At 39.2% G+C, this 25,410-nt stretch overlaps 1 protein-coding gene across 1 annotated transcript; it reads left to right on the top strand.

Moving 5' to 3' along the window:
- The first annotated feature begins 183 nt into the window (after positions 1-183).
- Positions 184-25,395, top strand: LOC311499414 (plasminogen-like). Its single transcript, XM_084560365.1, has 21 exons — positions 184-735; positions 855-973; positions 1,231-1,393; positions 1,546-1,655; positions 2,384-2,504; positions 2,623-2,741; positions 2,997-3,159; positions 3,312-3,477; positions 5,483-5,639; positions 14,211-14,331; positions 14,450-14,568; positions 14,826-14,988; positions 15,093-15,260; positions 18,363-18,481; positions 18,725-18,887; positions 19,040-19,149; positions 20,075-20,219; positions 20,528-20,613; positions 21,308-21,405; positions 23,679-23,846; positions 25,111-25,395. Exons 1-21 carry the CDS (start codon positions 623-625, stop codon positions 25,270-25,272), a joined length of 2,853 nt encoding a protein of 950 aa, XP_084416491.1. The 5' UTR covers positions 184-622; the 3' UTR covers positions 25,273-25,395.
- Positions 25,396-25,410: the final 15 nt, after the last annotated feature.

The raw sequence follows: 25,410 nt of genomic DNA, 5'->3' as shown, positions 1-25,410 counted from the left end.
ACATTTTTCTGGAGGCCTCCTTTGAATCAGGTTCTGTTTACATAGACACCACTATCACAAAAATGATGTGTGGATCAGTTACAGCCAGTGTTGGGTACGTTACTTTTAAAAAGTAATTATAGTTATTAGTTACTTCTACCAAAAAGTAACTGAAGAGTTAGTAACTGAATTACTCCACTATAAAAGTAAACTAGTTACCAGGGAAAGTAACTATTGCGTTACTTAAAAAAAAAATATATGTTTAAATACGTCTTAGAATTAGATTTCCTTCTGAGCATAATGTACACTTCACGTGTGCGTTCTTGCCTTTTACCTCAATGAGGTTAAAGTAGTGCCTATACCTCCACCTTGAAAACAGCAACTTTACCTCTGAATTCTCCAATCTCGCCATTGCTGCAGTCTATCTCTGATCGTTTGTGTGATACTGTTATGCGCGTTTGTGTGTAAACAACACGCGCCCAACTGAATGCTGCCCTGCCGCTGATTGGCTTACCATGAAATCTTACCCTCCTTAGCCAATCATCATCACTTATGCGGCTCAGTATACGTTCAGTATAAGGTCAGGTAAACAATACAGCAGAGGCTGTCAAATGTCTGTGATTGTTCCTTTGCAGAGGACTGTATGCACTGCATTGGTGAGGACTACAGAGGAAATATCTCCACCACTTTAAATGGCTTTACCTGCCAGCGCTGGGACTCCCAGATACCTCACGAGCATGACTATAATCCCAGCAGGTAAGACCACATCAGCTAAAATTTCAAAAAAAAAATTATTTTCGCCTACAGTGAAAATGAAAGAACATTCTGTAGAACCTAAATCAAACCTTGAATACTTCTGTTTATGCTTTCTGCAGTCATCCAGAGAAGTACCTTGAGGAAAACTACTGCAGAAACCCCAGTTCAGATCCCCTTCCTTGGTGCTACACCACCAACGAATATAAACGATGGGACTACTGCTCTATACCTCGCTGCAGTAAATCCTCACATTTAATTTTTGCTTTCTTTGCAAGTTTGGTCTATGTTTTTAGAGTAAATCTATACTATACCTGTCCATAGTTACCTGACTTCAGTACAAGATCAGAATGTTATGTCCCTATTTACCCAGTGTCATGTTTTGAGAATCAGTTATTTAATCTTCCACAAGACTCTCGAACTGTCAGTGTTGCATAGTGTGTTCGACTTGACTTGTTGGTAGTTCTATGATCGGTCCATCTTGTTTTCTGTCCTCAGCATCGGCGCCTCCCACCATCGTCCCAGAGCTGACATGTGTCTCTGGTAAAGGTTCAGCATACCGAGGCACGATTGCTGTAACCAAGTCTGGCAAAACGTGCCAGAGATGGTCAGCTCAGACGCCACATCGACACAAGTACACCCAAAACAACTACCCATGCAAGTAAGAGTTGGACCAGGCAACTAGGTCTACTGACAGCGATATAAATGTATTGGACACAATATTGGTAAAACTCAAAGAGAGAAATCAGACGCCTAAACAGCAAATGTTGCTACGAGTTTAATTTTGAGGTTACCTGTGTTCTCCTTTGTCAGAGACCTAGATAGTAACTACTGTCGTAACCCTGATAATGAGCCGAGGCCCTGGTGTTACACAACTGATCCTGATACCCGCTGGGAGTACTGCAGCATACCAAAATGCAGTGGTAAGACTCTTTTATCATATACCCTCAAAAGTACACACAATAAATGGAATAAGAAACTGTGATGGAGGTGGATTTCTTTTTAAATTTTCTCCTGTGATTTTTTCTAATGTTTTTAGGTCTTTAGGATTTTATGGAAACCATAAAAGATAGGGGACTGTTGCTGTAGGCTTTAAATATCCAGTGAATCAGCTGCAGTCTTCACATGGACACTAGTATTTCCCTTAAAATCTGAATAAAAATATCTTATGTGTGCTCACCTCAGTTAGAAGAAACTGATTTGATCAGAAGGAATTTTTTAATCAGATTGAGACGTGTGGTGTAAATCTTTCATATTATCTGCTAAAACCATGTAAACACTTGATCTGATGTTTTTTCTCTGATTGAAACTAAATCCATAATTTCGCTTCATTTTTTGGAGATGTGATGAATTTATAAGAGCGACAGACACATGGAAGTAGAAAACCAACAAGTTGTTGAAAGATGTGGGCAGCAAGGTCAAAAACATGTCTCCATCTTGGTTATCATCTTGTATTTAATAAATTCATAGTTGTCATTAAAGTTGAGAACGAAAACATCTTGGTGCATACTGAAACATGTGGAAACAATGGATCAGTTAAAACTGAGGTCATAGTTTACAGTGTTGTCGCGTAAGGTGCAGGAAGTGAACACATGGCATTACTAGACAATACAGCAGATACTGTCAAAGCTCTGTGATTGTTCCTTTGTAGATGGCTGTATGCACTGCATTGGTGAGGACTACAGAGGAAAACTCTCCACCACTCAAAATGGCTTCACCTGCCAGCGCTGGGACTCTCAGATACCTCACAACCATGACTATGATCCCAGCAGGTAAGACCACATCAGCTAAAGTCTCAGAATTTCCTTATGTTCACCTGCTGTGGAAATGAAAGAACATTCTGTAGAACCTAAACCAAAAGTTGAATATCTCTGTTTATGCTTTCTACAGACATCCAGAGAAGTACCTTGAGGAGAACTACTGCAGAAACCCCAGTTCAGATCCCCTTCCTTGGTGCTACACCACCAACGAATACGAACGATGGGACTTCTGCTCTGTACCTCGCTGCAGTAAGTCCTGACATTTAATTTTTTCTTTCTTTGCAAGTTTGGTCGATGTTTTTACAGTAAATCTATACTATACCTGTCCATAGTTCCCTGTGTGCTATGCACGATCAGAATTTTATGTCCCTATTTACCCAGTGTCATGTTTTGAGAATCAGTTATTTAATCTTCCACAAGACTCTCAAACTATCAGTTGCACAGTGTGTACGACTTCACTTGTTGATAGTTCTATGACCAGTCCATCTGATTTTCTGTCCTCAGCAACAGAGCCTCCCACCATCGTCCCAGAGCTGACATGTGCCTCTGGTAAAGGTTCAGCGTACCGAGGCACGATTGCTGTAACTAAGTCTGGCAAAACCTGCCAGAGATGGTCAGATCAGACGCCACACCTGCACAAGTACCACCCAAACAACTACCCATGCAAGTAAGAGTTGGACCAGGCAACTAGGTCTACTGATAGCAATATAAATGGGTTGGACACAATATTGGTAAAACTCAAAGAGAGAAATCAGATACCTTAACAGCAAATGTTGCTATGAGTTTAATTTTGAGGTCGCCGGTGTTCTCCTTTGTCAGAGGCCTAGAAAATAACTACTGTCGTAACCCTGATAATGAGCCGAGGCCCTGGTGTTACACAACTGATCCTGATGTCCGCTGGGAGTACTGCATCATACCAAAATGCACTGGTAAGACTCTTTTATCGTGTACCCTCAAAAGTACACACAATGTCACTTTTAAGGTGGTATAATTTAGACGGCAAGTGATCATTTTTTCCTCAAAGTTGATGTTAGAAGCAGCAAGACGGGCAAGTGGAAACATTTGAGGGACTTTGACAAGAGACAAACTGTGAGGACTTCAAAAGTCAGTCAGAGCATCTGTAACACTACAGGTCCTGTGGGATTTTCCCGCTCTGTCCTGCTTACCCAGGGAACTCACAACACTCACACTGCACTATGAGAAAAAGGCAAACCAGCAAAGGCAGAGTGATGCTTTCACTATTGTTCTGTTGGGAGATCATGTGGCCATTCATGTGGATGTTACTCTGACATGTACTACCCCACTGTTGCAGACACTGTACATCTTGTCATGGAAACGGTATTCCCTAATGGCAGTTGCCTCTTTCAGCAGGATAATGCTTCCTGCCACAAGGCAAAAATGGTCCAGGAATGGTTTGAGTAACACAACAAGTTCAAGGTTTTGACTTGGCCTCAGTAAACTCTTTTATAAATGAAGCTACACTTAAAGGGGTCCTAGAACACATTTTTTGACCATTAGGAATTGATCTTTGAGCCTAAATAATGGCATATGTAAATTTGTGGGGCTGAAAACGCCCCAGGAGCACTGCTAGAGAGCCTAATACAAGGTCATAAATAAGCCCTGCAATGAAACAGTTTGTTTTTCCCGCCCACTCAGCAAGTTCATGAATAATGAAATGAGCTGCGTGCTGATTGGCCAGTTTACCCAAAGGCTGATTGGCCCACATATCCTGAAAGCTGATTGGCCTAATCCACCGGGCTGAAGCTAGAGCCAAAGCCGGCTTGATACTTTTTTTTAAATATATTTTTTGGGGGCTTTTTGTTGCCTTTATTATAGAGATAGCTGAAGATAGACAGGAAAGGGGGCAGAGAGAGAGGGGATAACACGCAGCAAAAAGCCACAGGTCGGACTCGAACCCTAGGCTGCTGCAACAAGGACTCATCCTCGGCACATGGATCGCCAGCTCTACCCACTGAGCTATCCCGGCGACACAGCCGGCTTGATACTGTCCGAGGTTGGAGAAACACTCCGGGGTGAAGTGGGCAGAACAAACTACCAACCTCGGGTTGAAGCTCTGTGGAACGCGGTTGTAAATGAACATCAACCATTCCCGCTGACAGTTGAGTTCTTGGGGAAGTCTGTGTAGAGTCTTGACCTGCCCCAAACATCCTGGAACATTACACGCATAGTCCGACATACCGTATCCCTCTTGTCAGAAACTGCGGTTAGCTGTCGCTGGGACTAGCTAGCTAACGCCTCCGCCCTTACAGTGGGCTGGAACATGCAAATGAGAGAGGGTGTATCCAAAAGGGCTGGGCGCCTATTACGTAATATCGGAGCTCTGTTCAGATTTGCCCATTTCAACACGGCCGTTTCTAGTTTTGAATTTGCATACGAAAGCAGGCTGGAGAAGGCGGTGAAGTTTTTGGTGTGGTCCTTAGACACCACTCGGAGCCTAAATTCAACAGGAACAACGTAAATGTGGTTTTGATTCTAGGACCCCTTTAAATAACCCACTGTGGCCCAAAACACATTTAGTTGTGCCTAATTACTTTAAAACCCCTGGAATTTGAGCACTGTGTGTTAAATGCCTATATTTTCCTCACAGGGCTGTCTATAGTGACATATCCCTCTCAAAACAGATGAGATTTTAATGTAGTATTTAGACAGCTGTTCAAATACATGGACAGTACAGGGACATTTAACTCCTTGACGCCTGATTTGATTTACAATTATAATAAAAAAAAAATGAATTATTTGTGTGTTTGATTTGAACTCTGACTGGTCCTACGAGAAACTAGTGCTTGCAAAAGGTTCCTAGGTATGTATTGAATGTGCACAAACCGACATTGGAGTATTACATGTGTTATTTCAGCTGCAGTCTGAGCGGAAGCAGTGCGTCGGGAATTTGCAACACTCGGCGTCAAGGAGTTAATCTATCAGCTAACCAGCAAAATATCTTCTGATACATGTGTGTTTTCTCCCTGCAGAATGACAGCGGGGGTCCTCTGGTGTGGTTTTCACAGAACAGGTACATGCTGCAGGGTGTCACATCATGGGGTTATGGATGTGCCCTGGTCAGGAAACCCGCCGTCTCCGCTCAAGTCTCTAAGTTTGTTGACTGGATTGAGAGAACCATCAAAGCTGGTTAAAAAACTACAGAATGTGACTGTTTTGTTTCCTGTGGTCGAAACACAATAAGCAGAGCCTGGTTTTAAGATTTAAATGTTTATTTTCTATGAGCGGCTGAAAAATAAATCTTAATACAAAGAAAACAGGGAAGTCATACGTTACATAACATGTACCTATTACAAACATGCTTCAATGTTTTTTAAGCTGCAAAAATAAAATCATGAATGAAGTTTCTGCATTTGTTGATTCTCCACTTTTGTCCATTTTCCTGAGTAAAAGAAAAAATTTTTATTAAGAGTGAATTTAAAACATATTCTGTCACTCGAGTTATGGGTAAGACGTTCTACAGTGCCTTGCAAAAGTATTCACCCCCTTGGCATTTTTTGTTGCCTCACAACCTGGAATTAACATGGATTGTTTGAGGATTTGCATCATTTAATTTACAGAACATGCCCACAACTTTGAAGATGTTTTTTTTTTTATTATTGTGAAGCAAACAACAAATAGGACAAAATAACAGAAAAAGTCAATGTGCATAACTATTCACCCCCCTAAAGTCAATACTTTGTAGAGCCACCTTTTGCGGCAATCACAGCTCCAAGTCGCTTTTGATAAGTCTCTATGAGCTTGCCACATCTTACCCCTGGGATTTTTGCCCATTCCTCTTTGCAAAACTGCTCCAGCTGCTTCAAGTTGGATGGTGTGTGCTTGTGAACAGCAATCTTTAAGTCTGACAACAGATTTTCTATTGGATTGAGGTCTGGGCTTTGACTAGGCCATTCCAATACATTTACATGTTTCCCCTTAAACCACTCAAGTGTTGCTTTAGCAGTGTGTTTGGGGTCATTGTCCTGCAGGAAGGTGAACCTCTGTTCTAGCCTCAAATCACGCACAGAGTGGTACAGGTTTTGCTTAAGAATATCCCTGTATTTAGCACCATCTTTCCCTCAACTCTGACCAGTTTCCCAGTCCCGGCTGCTGAAAAACATCCCCACAGCATGATGCTGCCACCACCATGTTTCACTGTGGGGATGGTGTTCTTTGGGTGATGTGATGTGACGTTTTCTTTGATGGCCGAAAAGTTCAATTTTAGTCTCATCAGACCAGAGCACCTTCCTCCATACATTTTGGGAGTCTCCCACATGCCTTTTCGCAAACTCAAAACATGCCATTTTGTTTTTTGCTGAAAGTAATGGCTTTCTTCTTGCCACTCTGCCATAAAGCCCAACTCTATGGAGCGTACGGCTTATTGTCGTCCTATTTACAGATACTCCAGTCTCTGCTGTGGAACTCTGCAGCTCCTCCAGGGTGACCGTAGGTCTCTGTGCTGCCTCTCTGATTAATGTCTTCCTTGCCCGGTCCGTGAGTTTTGGTGGGCGGCCGTCTCTTGGCAAGTTTGCTGTTGTGCCATGTTCTTTCCATTTGGTTATGATAGATTTGATGGTGCTCCTGGGGATCATCAAAGATTTGGATATTTTTTATAACCTAACCCTGACTTGTACTTCTCAACAACACTGTCCCTTACTTGTTTGGAGAGTTTCTTGGTCTTCATGGCAGTGTTTGGTTAGTGATGCCTCTTGCTTAGGTGTTGCAGCCACTGGGGCCTTTCAAAAAAGGTGTAGACTTAGATTGCACACAGGTGGACATCATTTCACTAATTATGTGACTTCTGAAGGTAATTGGTTCCACTAGAGCTTTTTATGGGCTTCATAACAAAGGGGGTGAATACATATGCAAATGCCAATTTTCTGTTTTTTATTTCTAAAAAATAGTTTTATGTATATATTTTTCTCATTTCACTTCACCAACTTAGACTATTGTGTTCTGATCCATCACATACAATTCAGATTACAAAAACATTGAACTAAAGGCTGTAATGTAACAAAATAGGTAAAAAGCCAAGGGGGGTGAATACTTTTGCAAGGCACTGTATTTTGAATTCAGTAAAAAGTGATATGTTTAGATTATTTTCTGCACTGAATCATGGCTGAATTTAGATATTTTAAGTGAAAGTTCCTGTGGGTTGAGGGGAGGGGCCTCTGTGGATCATCCCACAGATACTTGATCAGTTTGGGATCTAGTGAATTTGGAGGCCAGGTCAACACCTTGTGCTGTTCTTCATGTTTTTTTTAGTTGTTCCTAAAGTGTTTGATGGGGTGTCTGCTGCCATCCAGGAGTGTCATTGCTATGGGGTGGGGGTGCCTGGTCTGGTGTAGGTGGGTGCTACATGTCTAAGTAACATCCACATGAATGAATGCCAGGTCCAGAAGTTTCCCAGCAGAATACTGAGTTGTCATATGTTATGTACTTCTCCTATCTTTTAATGTTGTGGCTGATCGGTGTAGATACCTCTCACTATCCAACCCTAAGCTTAGGAAATGTTTAACCTACTCAAGTCTATCAGTGCATCTCTGATGCTACAAATGCTCTCCCAACTCTCCAAGTCATGAACACCATGGTTCATCATGTTGACAGTCTAACAAAGAGCACGTGAGGATTTTTATTAATATTCAACACATCGAAAAAGAAATGCTGTGGTGTATTGGAATTATGTTCTGTTTTTACCAACTTTTTCGAGCCAATGATTAACAATAATTGAGCTGTCCAATATGTCCTGCCTGCGATGGACTGGCGACCTGTCCAGGGTGTATCCCTGCCCCTCGCCTGATGACAGCTGGGATAGGCTCTAGCAGACCCGTAACAGGACTAAACGGGTATAGAAGATGAATGAATGAATGAATATGTCCTGCTGGTTTGCCCAAAAAAACAACAATAATAATAATAATAAAAAAAAAAACCTAATATATCACGAGGTATCTCTGTTAACCCTCTGGGGTCTATATTATAACTGACCGTTTTTGACTACTTTCGGTTTTACCTTTATATTTCATCTTAAAGCAGCACTAAAGAAGTTTTCCTCTTCGGTCCCCCTACTGGTTGGAAGTGTAATTGTCCATTACTTCCGTCGTAAATAAGTTAGCCTACTGCATTCTACTGTCACAGGCACGTTATTTGTTTATGCAGAACCGGCTTTGGAAACAATCAACGATTTGAAGGATGTCCAGTGACAAGGTAGAGTAGGTTGCATGATTTTACGAAAGTATGATGTATTGCAACATTAGAATGAAGTAAAACAAAATAATGACATTGCTTGCTATTTTTATTTCTGTGTGAAACTGTAAATTTGAAACGGCAGATTAGCAATAGCCAGATAGGTTTACATAAGGATGAAAAATAAAGAAACGTATTGCCTAACAGTTTAGCATGTAATAGCCATTTGCATTGTCTGTGAAAATCTTGTGAATGTTGTTGAAAAAAGTTTCAGAGACCGTTGTGAACTAAGAATCAACAACTTTGGGAACGATCAAACATTTGGGGTTATTTTGGCAGTTATTGTCTTAGCTTGCAGTGATAGTTACAGCGATATTTAGCTTAGCGATAGTTACGTACAATAGCGAACACCTCAGCTAACATGAGCCATAGCGATAGTTACATATATATTAGCACAATAACTAACGCCTTAGCTAAGATGAGCCGAAAAAATAATTGACAATGTATTGAACACCGATGCACACTGTTTGAAAAAAGGATTACCGGTATTACTTACAAGTCCAGCAGCAGCAAAGCCAAGTCACCATCCGTCTTGCATTTTGTTGCCTCCTTCAGCTCCTTCAGCTCTCGCCAACGAGTATGAGCCGGTCCGATATTCACTCTCGTTTTAGCTCTTTCTTTATCATGCTCTCGTTTTCTTTTCTTCGCCTCATCGGACAGTACACTCCTCCTTTTCTTTGCAGGCTCTGTCATGAAGCTGGTATCTTCCACACACCTGCTGAGTGTTCTCTCACTGATCTGATTCACTCTCTCACTGATTTGAGCCTCAACCTACCGGCTTTTGTAGCCGCGTTGCCGTAAAGCAGGTCAAATTTGTAGTCTTTTTAGAACTACAAAAACGCTACCCGACGAAGCAAAGTTACATAGTGCGGTTACAGCAAATAGAGGGCCGCAAAGCGAATACAGAATTGGCTTTCACCCGGTTTTGAGGTGATAAATCACTGAAACTATTTTTGACATTATTTTAAGGTACTAAAAACTCTTTAGTGTTGCTTTAAAAACAGGTTTACCTTGTTTGGTGTCATTCTTTTCAGCACAACATCACGTGTGATTTTACAGTTCTTTTTTCATTCTGACATGCTGTATTAACACAGTGGACCTCAAGCCACACTAAAAACATAAAATCCAAGCAGAAAAAACTTTTTTTGACTTTTTGACTGTGAAAACCACAAACATATTTAACGAACCATTTTTACAACTTAAAATGCAAATCTAAATTTATGTAAAAAATTAGCAAACAACAAAGTTATTTACAACTATTTACATTGAAATGCAGGTAATGCATCAGGCATTTTTTGAACAACTATTTACAACATTTGTAAAACTATCAGGAGTCACAATAAGTAATGTCTAATAAGTAAGGTAAGTAAATAAGTAGGTCACAAATGTCTCAGGGTGTCATGTTATTCCTGTTAAGGGTCATGTTTTTTTGTTTTTTTGTTTTTTGCTTGCGAGCATGACCTTTTCCTTTTCGTCGTTTCTTCCTGCACTAAACACGCACCAAAATGATGACAACACTCAGGAAAAAGCATGCCGTAAATGATTTTTAATAAGTCTATTTTACTTGGCCTGTCAACACAATTTAAAACAAAAAAAAAAAAAAATGGTGTATAGTTTGAAGTTATCACTTTCTACCAGGGGTGGAGCAGCAATTTTAAAAGTGGGGGGGTTCGAGGGGTAGCACATGAGCACCGCAACCGCCTTTGGCCCCTGTTTCAGTCTCATTCTAGATTTTCTTCATCAGAATATGCAAATAATATTGCATTGCCTGGACTTCCCTTCCTCATCCTACATAAAGAACTCAATGTTAATATTCCTGAACATGGAAGTGTTGAAATATTTTATGTAAACTTGATTTTGATGAGGAAACATTCATTTCTTTTGTTGTTCTTTTATCTGCTTCTTATTATTTCACATATATTTTGTTGTTCTAATCTGTTTTAACTAATCTTTCATTCTAGCCTTTATCGTACTCTATATTATTATTTTATTCCTCTTATTATTTAAGATTTTAATAGTTTTATTGCATTTCATTGTCTTCATTTCTATTTTTTCTAGTTTCTGAGAGCAGTAACAGGGATGAGTTGATGTAGGGGATTTTCTTCATTGAAAATAAAGTCTTAAGCTCCAACAAATACCTTTAAGTTACATAAATGAACACCTACATGGCATTAATGCAAGAATCTGTACTACTATACAATTGAATTAGTGCATTTATGGATTGACAGCTTTCTGTTTCCCTCCTGTCACCTAATTACATGACAACTTGAGTGGAAAAATAAGTCAATCTTCTGCTGCCTTTTCCTTTTTGGCATTTATAACAAAAAGAATAATGCTTGCAAAACTTTGCATTAACTTTGTTTGCCACCTGGCTTGCTTAATAGTTTCGTTATTTACAGAGAAAATTCGACATTATTAACTAGTTAAATTACCGTTTCATACCTCTGCTCTGTTCGCTGTCTGCTGCAGCGAGTGACGGGTCGGAAGCTCCGTGTTAGCGTTTACTTTGCCGGGCGAAGGAACTAGTGGGTTTGGTCAAATGACTGTGATTGGCTGGATGGCTGTCAATCAATCTAACTGTCTGGGGGACTGAGGTGCGCTCCATTTCAGTACGCTGGTACACAGCCAGGGCGGGCAAACGGTTTAATACCTTAGGAAAAAGTGGGGGGGATGAAATCAGCTTGTTGAAAAAGTGGGGGTGTTGCAACACCCCCATCCCCCACGGGTGAGACGCCCATGCTTTCTACACAAGTTGAAGAGGAGGCTCAGTGAGACTGCGTCTGGCTGCTACATCGTCTTAAACTGGTCATGTGATCTGGACGCGCCGGAGCGTCCCTCCAGAGGGTGAATCGAACATGAGCTGCTAGTTAGAGGACCTCACCATGGACCTGTACAGAGCAGCTTTCCTTCTGGCAGCTGTGATCTGCACTGGTAAGATACAAGGGCATCTTTAGGTGATAACTGTGAATAGATGTGAAACTATACACTTGTCATAAATTATAGAAAAATAATTGATGAGCATCAGCGTGGGAGCACCTCATTAGGACTCCACTGTTGTTTCAGTGCTGTTTTACTGTTCAGTCAAACCCGAAGGTATTGAAAGATTTGTCTAAAACTCTGTTTCACATCTCAAAAATTACTTTTATTCATTTTTATTTTCTCAAGGTGTCTTGTAATTACGTTTCATTTGTATGATAACTACTGACCACATGAAGAGGCTAAATGATTAGAGGAGAATGGCCAACATTGGTTCCTCTCAACCAGATCATTCAAATCAAATTGTTTGACAACACAAACTCTTGATAATCCCCTTCTAAGCAGCTCAGCATTAGTTGTCTGTCCTTTAGACAACAAGCATTGTTTCCTTTGTCTTAGATAATATTTAAAAATAAATAGATAAAAGCAGAAGGAGCAGACCTCTCCTTAGTGTCATGTGTTATGACGACTTTGAGTGTTCAGTTTGTACAGGACATCTACTGTGAGAATGAACCTTATATCTGAAATTCAGTTCCACATGCTCCACATTTTTTATATCAATTATTTTATTGCCCATGGTGTACCGCAGAGTTTAGTCTTGAGACCTGCAATATAGTTTTTCTCTTGATATACAATAAAAAAGTGCAATGTATTATTAATTGTTATGCAGATGATACACTATTTGAACTTTTTACGAAATCTGGTATGTCTGTGCCAGATGGCAAAACACTTTATAAAAGTAAGTGATAACCTGTCTGTGTTGATATCACACTGTGATTTGTCCAAGTTAGTTTCACTGGATTCTCACAATGCATTTCAAAGTCCACAGCTCACAGACTGATGACGGCCACAGAGTACTGACGAATATAGCGATAGTAATAAAACTATAAATCTATCCCTGAAATCATTCAAGCAGCTTTTCAGAATTACTAATTTGAAATTTCTCAACGGGATTATAACATAATAGTTACATTATGAGAGGAATTAATGTAGTGTAACTTATTAATGTTTTCTGCCATGTTGTGAACTTGTTGTGATTAATATTTGTGTACAGTTAAGGGCTGCAAACGCCGATTTTGCAACTGTTTAACTGGGCAACAAATTAAGTTGTAGTTCATATTTACTGTTTAGCTTGTGTAAAGGTTCTCTTGGAGTATAAACCAGACTTAAAGCAACAACAATCACATTCGGATAATAAATGAGAAGACTTCTTCGTAATATTTTGATTTCTTACTGACTACAGATCGATTTTTGCAGATACACTTTTAACATTGTCTTTCAACCGTTCTTTTTTTTTTTTATTTTAAAATGCTGACTGTACCCTCAGTAATCATGTTCTCTATTGTACTGAGGCTCTCCACTCAGAGTACTGTGGTTACATACTGTGTTACTACACTAATCTACAGGAATTCAATCTGATTTCACTGCAAGAGATTACATTTTTTTAATTTCTGAAATAATAACTCAGTGCCTTCCTAGATCACTCAATTAATTTATGCTGACAAGATTGTGGTGCTGACTTAGCTGATGCTGAACAAAGAACCGTATAACTTCAGACCCAGTATTTTGTCCAGGATGGCGTTTAACAACAATTAATGTGTGGAATTGTTATTGTTTGTCTGGATGTCAGCAGCAAACTCTAAAACGGAGGTGACCCGGGACAAACGCTTCTTATTCTTTTATGGAATAAATGGTAAGTACTCTTTTTTTATGTAGTATAAGTAGGCTAATGCCTCTTTGTTTTTATTATGATTTCCTTTCTTTATGTTTTCATTAAATTGTGGTTAATATTTAGTCTGTGTTTCGTGAGCAGTTATGTTTGGGTCTGCAATCACAGCAGAGATGAACTGAAAAGTAAACACTCAGACTCAGACTGTAATTCTATTATTGGACTTTGCAGTGAATGTGTGAACCAACATTTTTCTGGAGGCCTCCTTTGAATCAGGTTCTGTGTTTGCATAGAACCTGATCACAAAAATAATCACAATAATGGGCCACTATGAAAAAGAATGCCTCACTGTAGCTCAACTCTTTCTCAGCGAAAACAGGCCAAAAAATGAGAACTCAGTAGGAAAATGTTAGTTCCCAATAACCATGTAAACACTTGATATGATCATTTCTTTCTGTAAATCCATTATTGCTCATGATCTTCCAGGAGGAGCAGAAAACACTTCATTTTTTCAATCACTTGTTCAAATATGTGGTTGAAAAGATGAATGAAGCCAGAATCAGTGTGTGTGAGTGCATATTTGTGTGTGTGTTTGTCTGTTGTGTGTTGTGTGTGTGTGGGTGTGGATCAGTAAAAACCGAGGTCATAGTTTATAGTGTGGTTGTGGTAAAGTGCAAGAAGTGAGCACATAGCATTACTTTGAATACTAAAACATTATGTAAAAAAAACATATATTTATTAATTAAAAAAATGCAATAGAAACATTCAGTATCAGGTCAGGTAGACAATACAGCAGAGGCTGCCAAATGTCTGTGATTGTTCCTTTGTAGAGGACTGTATGCACTGTAATGGTGAGGACTACAGAGGAAAAATCTCCACCACTCTAAATGGCTTCATCTGCCAGCGCTGGGACTCCCAGATACCTCACATCCATGGCCACGATCCCAGCATGTAAGACCACATCAACTAAACTTTAGGAATTTCTTTATATTCACCTACTGTGGAAATGAAAGAACATTCTGTAGAACCTAAATCAAACCTTGTATACTTCTGTTTATGCTTTCTACAGTCATCCAGAGAAGTACCTTGAGGAGAACTACTGCAGAAACCCCAGTTCAGATCCCCTTCCTTGGTGCTACACCACCAGCGAATATAAACGATGGGACTACTGCTTTATACCTCGCTGCAGTAAGTCCTGACATTTAATTTTTGCTTTCTTTGCAAGTTTGGTCGATGTTTTTGCAGTAAATCTATACTAGACCTGTCCATAGTTCCCTGTGTTCAATACAAGATCAGAATTTTATGTCCCTATTTACCCAGTGTCATATTTTGAGAATCAGTTATTTAATCTTCCACAAGACTCTCAAACTGTCAGTGTTGCATAGTGTGTTCGACTTGACTTGTTGGTAGTTCTATGACCAGTCCATCTTGTTTTCTGTCCTCAGCATCGGCGCCTCCCCCCATCGTCCCAGAGCTGACATGTGTCTCTGGTAAAGGTTCAGCGTACCGAGGCACGATTGCTGTAACTGAGTCTGGCAAAACCTGCCAGAGATGGTCAGATCAGACACCACATCAACACAAGTACATCCCAAACATCTACCCATGCAAGTAAGAGTTGGACCAGGGAACTAGGTCTACTGACAATGACATAAATGGAGCGCAAATGTTGCTACAACATTAATTTTGAGTTCATCTGTGTTCTCCTTTGTCAGAGACCTAGATAATAACTACTGTCGTAACCCTAATAATGAGCCAAGGCCCTGGTGTTACACAACTGACCCTGAAACCCGCTGGGAGTACTGCAGCATACCAAAATGCACTGGTAAGACTCTTTTATCATATACCCTCAAAAGTACACACAATAAATGGAATAAGAAATTGTGATGAAGGTGGATTTCTCTTTAAAATTTCTCCTGTGATTTTCTAATGTCTTTTGGTCTTTGGGAATTTATGGAAACCATAAAAGATAGGGGACTGTTGCTGTAGGCTTTAAATATCCAGTGAATCAGCTGCAGTGTTCACATGGACACTAGTATTCCACTTAAAATCTGAATAAAAATATCTTATGTGTGCTCACCTCAGTTAGAAGAAACTGATTTGATCAGAAGGAATTTTTTAATCAGATTGAGACGTGCGGTGTAAATCTTTCATAATCTGTACAATATGAAAATATTAGCTGCTAAAACCATGTAAACACTTGATCTGATGTTTTTTCTCTGATTGAAACTAAATCCATTCTTTCGCTTCATTTTTTGGAGATGTGATGAATTTATAAGAGCAACAGACACATGGAAGTAGAAAACCAACAAGTTTTTTTAATTTTTTTATTATTACTTTATTGTAGTACTTTTCTTATATCAAGTTTCAAGTTCAATAAACATTACCTTCTTTATCATACTACATTTTTTTTTCTTTTTTCTTTTTTCGGAATAACATTCAATAGAAACACCAGGGGGACCACTTCACATGGCAGGAACAAAACAAATGGGGTAAATACATACATATACATATACCTATACATATACATACATACACGCATATAAGCACACATATGTACAAAAAAAAAAAAAAGAAGGCACAGCTCCACTGTCTGTGTGTGTGTGTGTGCGTGTGTGGGTGGGTGTGTATGTGTGTGTGTGTGTGTGTGTGTGTGTGTGTGTGTGCGTGCGAGCATGTATCCATCTACTGTATGCACCTATTAGAAAGTATGGTTATTCTTCTAACTATATGCTCTGGATACAATTTATTCCATTTTTCTATTTGATTTCTAACTGTTAAGGTGAGTTTTTCCATTTCCAGTGTTTGTTCTATTGTCTTGTACCATGCTTGATAGTCTGGGGGTTTGGCTTGTTTCCAAAGCCTGGTCACTTGCTTCAGTGCCATTAAACTTAGCATTTTAAATATGTATCTGTCCCTAACATTGTTGTTAAGGGTTGTATTAAAACCCAAAATACTTCCAGGTGTAAGTGGTGCTGTAATTTCCAGTATGTATTTAATATCGCTCATTACCTTTTGCCAGAACACCTGAATTACTGAGCAAGTGAAAAATATGTGCGTCTGATTTGCTTTTCTCTCGCCACATTCACTCCAGCAGCTTGTTCCCTCTGTTGCTATGTTTGTTCTACATCTATCTGGAGTAATGAAATATCTTTGGCTTATTTTCCAGGCATATTCTTTCCAGTGTTTAGATTGCGTTATTTTAAAATTTTGTTTTAAGGATTCTCCCCATTCTTCATCTGAAATCTCTATACATAACTCTTTCCCCCATTGTGTTTTTATCTTAATTTCCATTAGGTGTTGCCTTTTGCAGGATTGAGTAGATACTTGCCAGTTTTAAAGTATTTTTAGTTCTATTTTCTGCTATGAATTTTAATATAAAGTTATCTAGCTCCCCCTCTTTGTTCTGTTTGATATAACTCCTTACTTGCAGGTATTTAAAAAACTGTTTTTTTTTTCTAAGTCATATCTAGACACCAGTGTTTCATATGATTCTATAGTATTATCATTAAATAATTGTGAGTATAATGTAAACCCTTACTTGGCCAGCACTCTAGAATCTTATCTGTTCTATGTGGTTGAAAATCCGAGTCATGTACCATTTCTCTAAGTAAGATACACTCCCTCTGCACTTTCAGTCTTTTACACATTTTCTTCAAATTATTAATTGTACTTCCAATGCAAAAAGTCTGAAGATATTGTTTTTGTGTTTCTGTCTTTAAGTATGGTAGAGTCCCAATTAGTCCATTTGTTAGCTCTTTTTCTATATTAATCCATTTTGCCTTAGGATCAGGGCTCATCCATTTCATTATTATCAATACTTGTGTTGCATAATAGTAGTTTTTGAAGTTTGGGGCTCCCAAACCTCCTTTTTCTTTTGCTTGAGTTAGTGATTTATATTTAACTCTGTGTTTTCTACCATTCCAAACAAAATTAGCTATAATCTTGTTCCAAGAATTAAAAAAAAGACTCTGGTAGAGTAACTGGTAGTGCCTGAAATAAAAAGAGGAGTTGTGGGAGGACCATCATTCTGATTGTTTCCACTCTACTATATATTCCATTAGGAATTAATGTCCATCTCTTTAAATCCTGTCTAGTTTTCTTTTCCAACTCGCCATAATTATTTACATATAAATCTTCTAAGTTTTTACTAATATATATGCCAAGGTGCTTTATCACCTCTATATCCCACTTAAAATTATAGGCTTGTTTGAGACTTGAATGTATTTGTGCACCAATAGTCAATGATTCACATTTATTTGCATTTATTTTATATCCTGATACTAAACTATAGTCCTTAATTACATTCATCAAGTGCTTAATTGATTTTTCAGGCGAAGTTAAATAAATAATTATATCATCTGCATATAGTGCTAATTTATGTACTTCCTTCCCAATCTCTACCCCTCTAATGTCTGAATTTTGTCTTATCGCTATTGCTAAAACTTCAATGTACATAGCAAACAAAGTTGTTGAAACAAGTTGTTGAAAGATGTGGGCAGCAAGGTCAAAAACATGTCTCCATCTCGGTCATCTTTTTGTATTTAATAAATTCATAGTTGCCATTAAAGTGGAGAAGAAAAAACCCATCTTGGTGCATACTGAAACACATGTGGAAACAATGGATCAGTTAAAACTGAGGTCATAGTTTACAGCATTGTTGTCAGAAGGTGCAAGAAGTGAACACATGGCATTACTTGACAATACAGCAGAAACTGTCAGATCTCTGTGACTGTTCCTTTGTAGAGGACTGTATGCACTGTAATGGTGAGGACTACAGAGGAAAAATCTCCACCACTCTAAATGGCTTCACCTGCCAGCGCTGGGACTCCCAGATACCTCACATCCATGTACACGATCCCAGCAGGTAAGACCACATCAGCTAAAGTTTCAGAATTTCTTTATATTCACCTACTGTGGAAATGTAAGAACATTCTGTAGAACCTAAATCAAAGCTTGAATACTTCTGTTAATGCTTTCTACAGACATCCAGAGAAGTACCTTGAGGAGAACTACTGCAGAAACCCCAGTTCAGATCCCCTTCCTTGGTGCTACACCACCAACGAATATATACGATGGGACTACTGCTTTATACCTCGCTGCAGTAAGTCCTGACATTTAATTTTTGCTTTCTTTGCAAGTTTGGTCAATGTTTTTACAGTAAAACTATACTATACCTGTCCATAGTTCACTCTGTGAATTTTATGTCCCTATTTACCCAGTGTCATATTTTGAGAATCAGTTATTTAATCTTCCACAAGACTCTCAAACTGTCAGTGTTGCATAGTGTGTTCGACTTGACTTGTTGGTAGTTCCATGACCAGTCCATCTTGTTTTCTGTCCTCAGCATCAGAGCCTCCCACCATCGTCCCAGAGCTGACATGTGTCTCTGGTAAAGGTTCAGCGTACCGCGGCACGATTGCTGTAACTGAGTCTGGCAAAACCTGCCAGAGATGGTCAGCTCAGACGCCACATCAACACATGTACATCCCAAACAACTACCCATGCAAGTAAGAGTTGGACCAGGGAACTAGGTCTACTGACAACGATATGAATGGGTTGGACACAATATTGGTAAAACTCAAAGAGAGAAATCAGATACCTTAACAGCAAATGTTGCTACAAGTTTAATTTTGAGGTCGTCTGTGTTCTTCTTTGTCAGAGGCCTAGATAATAACTACTGCCGTAACCCTAATAATCAGCCGAGGCCCTGGTGTTACACAACTGACCCTGAAACACTCTGGGAGTACTGCAGCATACCAAAATGCACTGGTAAGACTCTTTAATCATGTACCCTTAAAAGTACACTCAATGTCACTTTTAAGGTGGTAATAACAGAATCTATTTTCTCATGTAATGTAAAGACTTTAAGCACTTCATTTTGGTAACTTATGTAAATTCAACCAAAGTTTCTATTTTTGTTTTTTTTCACTCCTCCTGGTGATATAATTCAAGATTGTGAATGTTGCCTGTAGCTCAGGCCTGGCCAACCCGCGGCTCCCGAGCCGCATGCGTCTCTTTGCCCGGTTTCATGCGGCTCTTACGTTCATGTTGAAATCTGCTTAGAGACATTATCTGCCATGAAAGATTTCAGTTTAAGTCGCCGCTACAACACGTTGCACAAAGTTAAATACCAGAAGTATACTGAAGCTGCAAGGGCTGCTATTGTAGCGGACCTTAAATCAAAAGTACGCAAACAACAGCGACTTTTTACAAATGCCCACTGCTGATAGTGGTGAGGTAGAGTGGGTATACAGGGGAAATGTTAAACTCTTTCTTGGTGTAAAAATGCACAAATTAATAATAATAATAATAATAATAAAATCACAGTAAGTGGTTATTTTTTGTTTGCTTCAATAAACACACACACACACATATACATCTATATATAATCTAATTATACACACACAAACATATTTAAAATGGAAGTTTTATCATATATGGTTAAGTGTGCTGTCTTATGTGGCCCTGTGGTAGTGTCGATGAGAAATTGTGGCCCCCTCCATTATTTAGGTTGCCCATCCCTGGTGTAGGCCTACCAAGTTTGCTCTCAAAATGGCAGGGAAAAAATGCAAACAGCGAAATGACGGTGGTCTTACTTCTGTGGGAGTCAGTTTTTGTTATTATCATGTTGACGTGTGACATTTACAGTAAATCTGGCTCTTTGTAGTAACACAGTAAAAATTGTGGCTCTTAGCCTCCGACTGGTTGGCCACCCCTGCTGTAGCTGCATTCAACTGCGGGACACCAGTTATTGAACAGACACAGTGTTTGGATCGTGTTGTCGGCGGCTGTGTGTCTACGCCTCACTCATGGCCCTGGCAAATCAGCCTCCGGAGGAGGTGAGTAGATCATCACTAAAATACGACAAGGGACAAACTGCATTTATAAAATATGATGTAAAGGTTTTTGAAGAAAAATGTCATGTTTTTACCGAAGCAGACAATAGGAATAGTTTCACATGGATAAGAGTGTAATGGAAGTTTGACTGTCACTTATTGTATGGATTCTGTTAAGGAAAATATTTTGCACTAATGGACAGTGCACATTGACATTTTATTTGTGTTTCCTTTAATGTTTTGCTCTTGTTGCTTTGTTTTTCTGTCTTGAATCCCTAATAGTTGTAAATATCTGTCTCTCTGTCTATCAGAAGAATAGGCCATTTCTGTGGAGGAATTCTGATTGACCCTCAGTGGGTCCTCACTGCTACACACTGTCTGAAGAGGTCAGAGCAGAGTACATTAGCCGTGGTCCACCAAGCTGACTTGCAGCCACTTGCTTTCATGCAGAATACACTGAACTGCCACAACATTAAAACCAACCATTAAAACTCTATCTGATATTGTGTAGGTCTCTGTTGTGCCTCCAAAATGGTTCAGGGAATTGACACGGCAGTCTTGTACTGTCTGGCATCAGGACGTTGGTAGTGGGTTGAGTGGAGGGGCTTCTGTGGATGGGGCTTCTTCAAGCAAATTTTGCAGTTACTCAATCAGTTTGGTCAGCTCAACACCTGGGTTATTTTTCAAATTTTGTCAGCCCTTCCTGAGCATTTTCTTTTTGGTGTGGCTTGTTCTTCTGGGTATGGCTGTTACTGTTGTAGAGTGTCATTGCTATGGGGTGGGGGTGCTGGCTTTCCAAGCATGTACATTGTAACGAGATGATCAAAGTTATTCACTTCGTCACTGGTTTTAATGTTGTGGCTGATCGGTGTGTATGTCCTGGCTGGCTGTTGGCTGTGGCATTTATGGTGTGTTTAAGTTGCCATCTTTGATGTCAGTTTGGTGTGCCCAGGCCTCAAACACTGAGTCCTGCAATAATACAAACACTGGATAACCAGTGTGTTATTTATTTATTTATTTATTTATTTATTTATTTATTTGCAGTCCGATACCGACTGTATTCTATTCCGTATACCTGGGTATCCACACAGTGGGAGGCAGTGAGTTGTCCAAACAAGAGAGGAGACCGGTGAAAGTGGTGCGAGAACCTAACGGAGCCGACATTGCTCTGCTCAAACTAAGGAGGTCAGTATGAGTCTAATTATGTTACCACCACTTACTAATGATGCCATCAATTACTCTCTGTGAAAATACCCATGATGCACTGAAAGGTTAAATTAGTTCAACTTCAGCTATTGTTAGTGAAAGTTTATGAAAAACTAAATGGCCTGCTTGTGTTTCTGGCCAAACGAAATAAGCACATTTAAAGACACTACACTGTAAAAAATTTCAAGTCAGTAAAACAAGTTGCTGCCTTAAAAATGTGAGTAAACTCAACCTGAAGAAAACCTCATTCATTGTTTCAACTTGATACCATGAGTTAAAACAACTTATTAGGTTACAGTATCCATTTTAAGTTGAGAGCACTAATGTTATTGTTTCTACTTAGATTTCTCATCTTGACGACCAATGGCAAGTTTTAAAGTTTATGTAAACTTCAGACAGACTCAACTCACATTTTGTTCATTCAGAAATTTGACATTTATTTTATTTAGTCCGTTTAGAGAGGAGGACATTAAAATTTGATCATAGTTTGATCTTTGAAATTCATTCCTGGTAGGTTCTAAAATCCACTCATCCATTACACTTATGCTATGTCTTTGTTGATGTTGTAATACCGTGGTATAATTAATTAATACTCTTTTTAGAGCCTTGTTTCAAAGGTGTCACCATTTTATAGTAATTGTTCTGTTTAATAAAAAGATGAGAAATTAACGGCAGCCTCTATATTTCCCAGTATTCAAGTCATATCACCCTTCCTCCTGATCCCCCATTGCTTTTTCCAACTCAGAACTTAAAGACATTAGTTAAATGAACATTGACCGCATGGACAAGACAGTTTAAGTTTTTAAAACTTATTAAATTGAGTTCAGTATCAAAATCTTGTCATGACTACTGGAGTTAAAGAGAAGAAGCGCATTCACATAACTTAAAGGGGCTGTAATGTTTTACACTGTAGTTAAGCAAAATCATTTGTACACAGTCTCTGTCTACGTTATCTATGTCCAGTTAGTGACCAAGTCTGAGGAAGATTGTTGTCTTTCTGTATTGTGTTCTGGAGATGCAGATCAGAGGAAACCGGTCGCTCCTTTGTTCTCTAGCAGAGTTAGTTGCTCCTTTTGTTGCTAAAGCTTTGCAGGTAGACGTTGCGTTGTAACTACAGCGTTTTGCACTTCGTTGGCAGTGTATTCATATAAGTCGTAAAGAATTTTTATCACAACAGTTCACTGAAATACCACAAATTAATCACTTCATCTGTGGCTTTCCATGGCCCAACAGTTATAACGTGAATGTATCATACCAACAAACTGTTTACTTAATGCCCCAAACAGTGATGATCTAATCATAGCACAGAAAGATTATTTATTACTCATTAATCCAGAAGTCCACCTGCCTCCTAATAACAATAAAACAAACTTAAAGCCGACTGCAGCAACCTAATCAACATAAAGATGGTACAGAACGAAACTTACTTGGAGAACCGCAAATAATCCACACAAAGGAGACCTTTGCAGCACAGGTGCCACGCCAACCCAGAGGAGACAAAGGACAAGGTAATAGAGATGTGCACATGTGAGGAGATGCACAGGTGGAGCCTGCAGGGCTCAATAGTCTCCTCCCTGTTATACCTTGCTACCCACAACAAATGACTGGCCACTAGATGTCAGTCCAAGGTCATTTACTGGCTCAACACACAGAACACAGAGGAAGGCAGAGGTGACAGCCTAAACAATTCACTGTCATTCACAGGGACAGTTTTTGCAAGGGTGAACTGTTGTTTTTAAAAATAAGACATTTAAGAACATCACTTTGATTAAAGTATCAGTCAGTACTAAATCAGGGCAACTTGGATGCCTTTTAATAAACCTGAAACTAATGCTTTTACAATGTGCTTTCTGTGTTTTTAGACCTGCATTATTAAACGACAAAGTGATGCTGGCTTGTCTGCCAGGCAGGAACTATATTGTCCCCCATGGAACAGATTGTTATGCTACTGGATGGGGTGATACTCAAGGTACGTTACTTGTATGACTTCAAATTTTTTTTCCAGGTAAGTCTTTATTAATTTAGATAAAAATGGACTTAAATCTTTCCCAAAAATAACAGTGATTTCAAAAGTATATCTCCAAAATAGACATTTAGAGGATGGAGAAACATCTAAAATTCTACAGATACAATGAGTTCATAGAATAAGCAGAATTATCTTTGTCTGCAAACAAGCCCTGAAGTTTCCAATCAGCACTAAAACACATGTCAAAGTTCTGTAACTGACTGAAATCCTGTAATGATGATGTTTATGAGCATGGCAGCACATGTTTTGCAGGTACTGGAGGTGAAGGCCTGTTGAAGCAAGCTCGTGTCCCTGTGATCAAGAATGAGATGTGTAATCAGCCGGACTTCCTGAAGGGAAAAGTCAAAGACCACGAGATGTGTGCTGGACATATTTTGGGTGGAACAGACGCCTGCCAGGTAATGAGCCTACCTAATGAGCCGGTTCAGGCTCATTAGGTAGGGCACTATATCATACAAAAGACTGTGTGGTGTTTTTTGCTTAAGTCTCAAAATTTTCACACTTTAAACATATGACAACAATTGTCCAAGTGTATTTTATTTAAAGAACGTGTGTTAATAACTTGCATGTTTTACAGGAGCTATGAGGGACAGTCTAAATGGAATTACAACAGTACTCACAATCCACCCTGCTCCACTCCATAATTGGTGTCATTTGAATTTAGAGACGCTACTCTTTTCATTGATAAAAAAAAAGCATCACATAGCTAAACAGCAAGATTCAGCTAACATCAGCCAGCAAATGCAAAATACTGTTTTTAATTACCATTTGTTGTCCCTTTGAACCTATTCACACGCTTCTCCATCAACTATGCACCACATGGTGACTTGCCTGACAGAATTTGTGCTCAGTGCCCTTACTTTCATATACTGCCTTGAGCCTCCATTTTGTGCACATATGGTGGTACCACAGATAAGAAACACAGTGAGGCAATTTAGTACTCACTGAGACATTTACAACAATGTGTGACATGTCTTGGTGACTCATGTCCCTGAGGAGTTATATGCACAACAACCATATGGAGAACATGTCAATATTTTTATGAATATGCTTTGTGGTATTCCTATAACATCTTAGTACAACTATAGTCACGGGGTTGCTGAATAAGTTCATAAGCTGCTCATGCACTATGGGAAAAAAACAACAAAGGCAGAGTGAATGTGGCCATTCATGTGGATGTTACTCTGACATGTACTACCCCACTGTTGCAGACACTGTACATCTTGTCATGGAAACGGTATTCCCTAATGGCAGTTGCCTCTTTCAGCAGGATAATGCTTCATGCCAAGGCAAAACTGGTCCAGGAATGGTTTGAGTAACACAACACAAGTTTAAGGTTTTGACTTGGCCTCAGTAAACTCTTGGCCATGTGTGAGCTGTTTTATAAATGAACCTACATTTAAATAACCCACTGCGGCCCAAAACACATTTAGTAGTGCCTAATTACTTTTAAACCCCTGGAAATTGAGCGATTTGCATTAAATGCCTATATTTTCCACACAGGGCTGTCTATAGTGACATATCCCTCTCAAAACAGATGAGATTTTAATGTAGTATTTAGACAACTGTTCAAATACATGGACAGTACAGGGACATTTAATCTATCAGCTAACCTGGAAACTGCAAAATATCTTCTGATACATGTGTGTTTTCTCCCTGCAGGGTGACAGTGGTGGTCCTCTGGTGTGTTATTCACAGAACAGGTACATCCTGCAGGGTGTCACGTCATGGGGTTTTGGATGTGCCCTGGCCAAGAACCCCGGAGTCTATGTTCGAGTCTCTAAGTTTGTTGACTGGATTGAGAGAACCATCAAAGCTGGTTAAAAAACTACAGAACGCGACTGTTTTGTTTCCTGTGGTCGAAACACAATAAGCAGAGCCTGGTTTTAAGATTTAAACATTTATTTTCTTTAATCGGCTGAAAAATTGTTTTTTAAGCCGCAGAAATAAAACCATTCACTT

This window comes from Chelon labrosus, assembly GCF_963514085.1.
Source record: "Chelon labrosus genome assembly, chromosome: 14".
Lineage (NCBI taxonomy): Eukaryota > Metazoa > Chordata > Actinopteri > Mugiliformes > Mugilidae > Chelon > Chelon labrosus.
The sequence above is the reverse complement of the archived record's forward strand: the minus strand, read 5'-3'. Positions and strand labels throughout refer to the sequence as shown.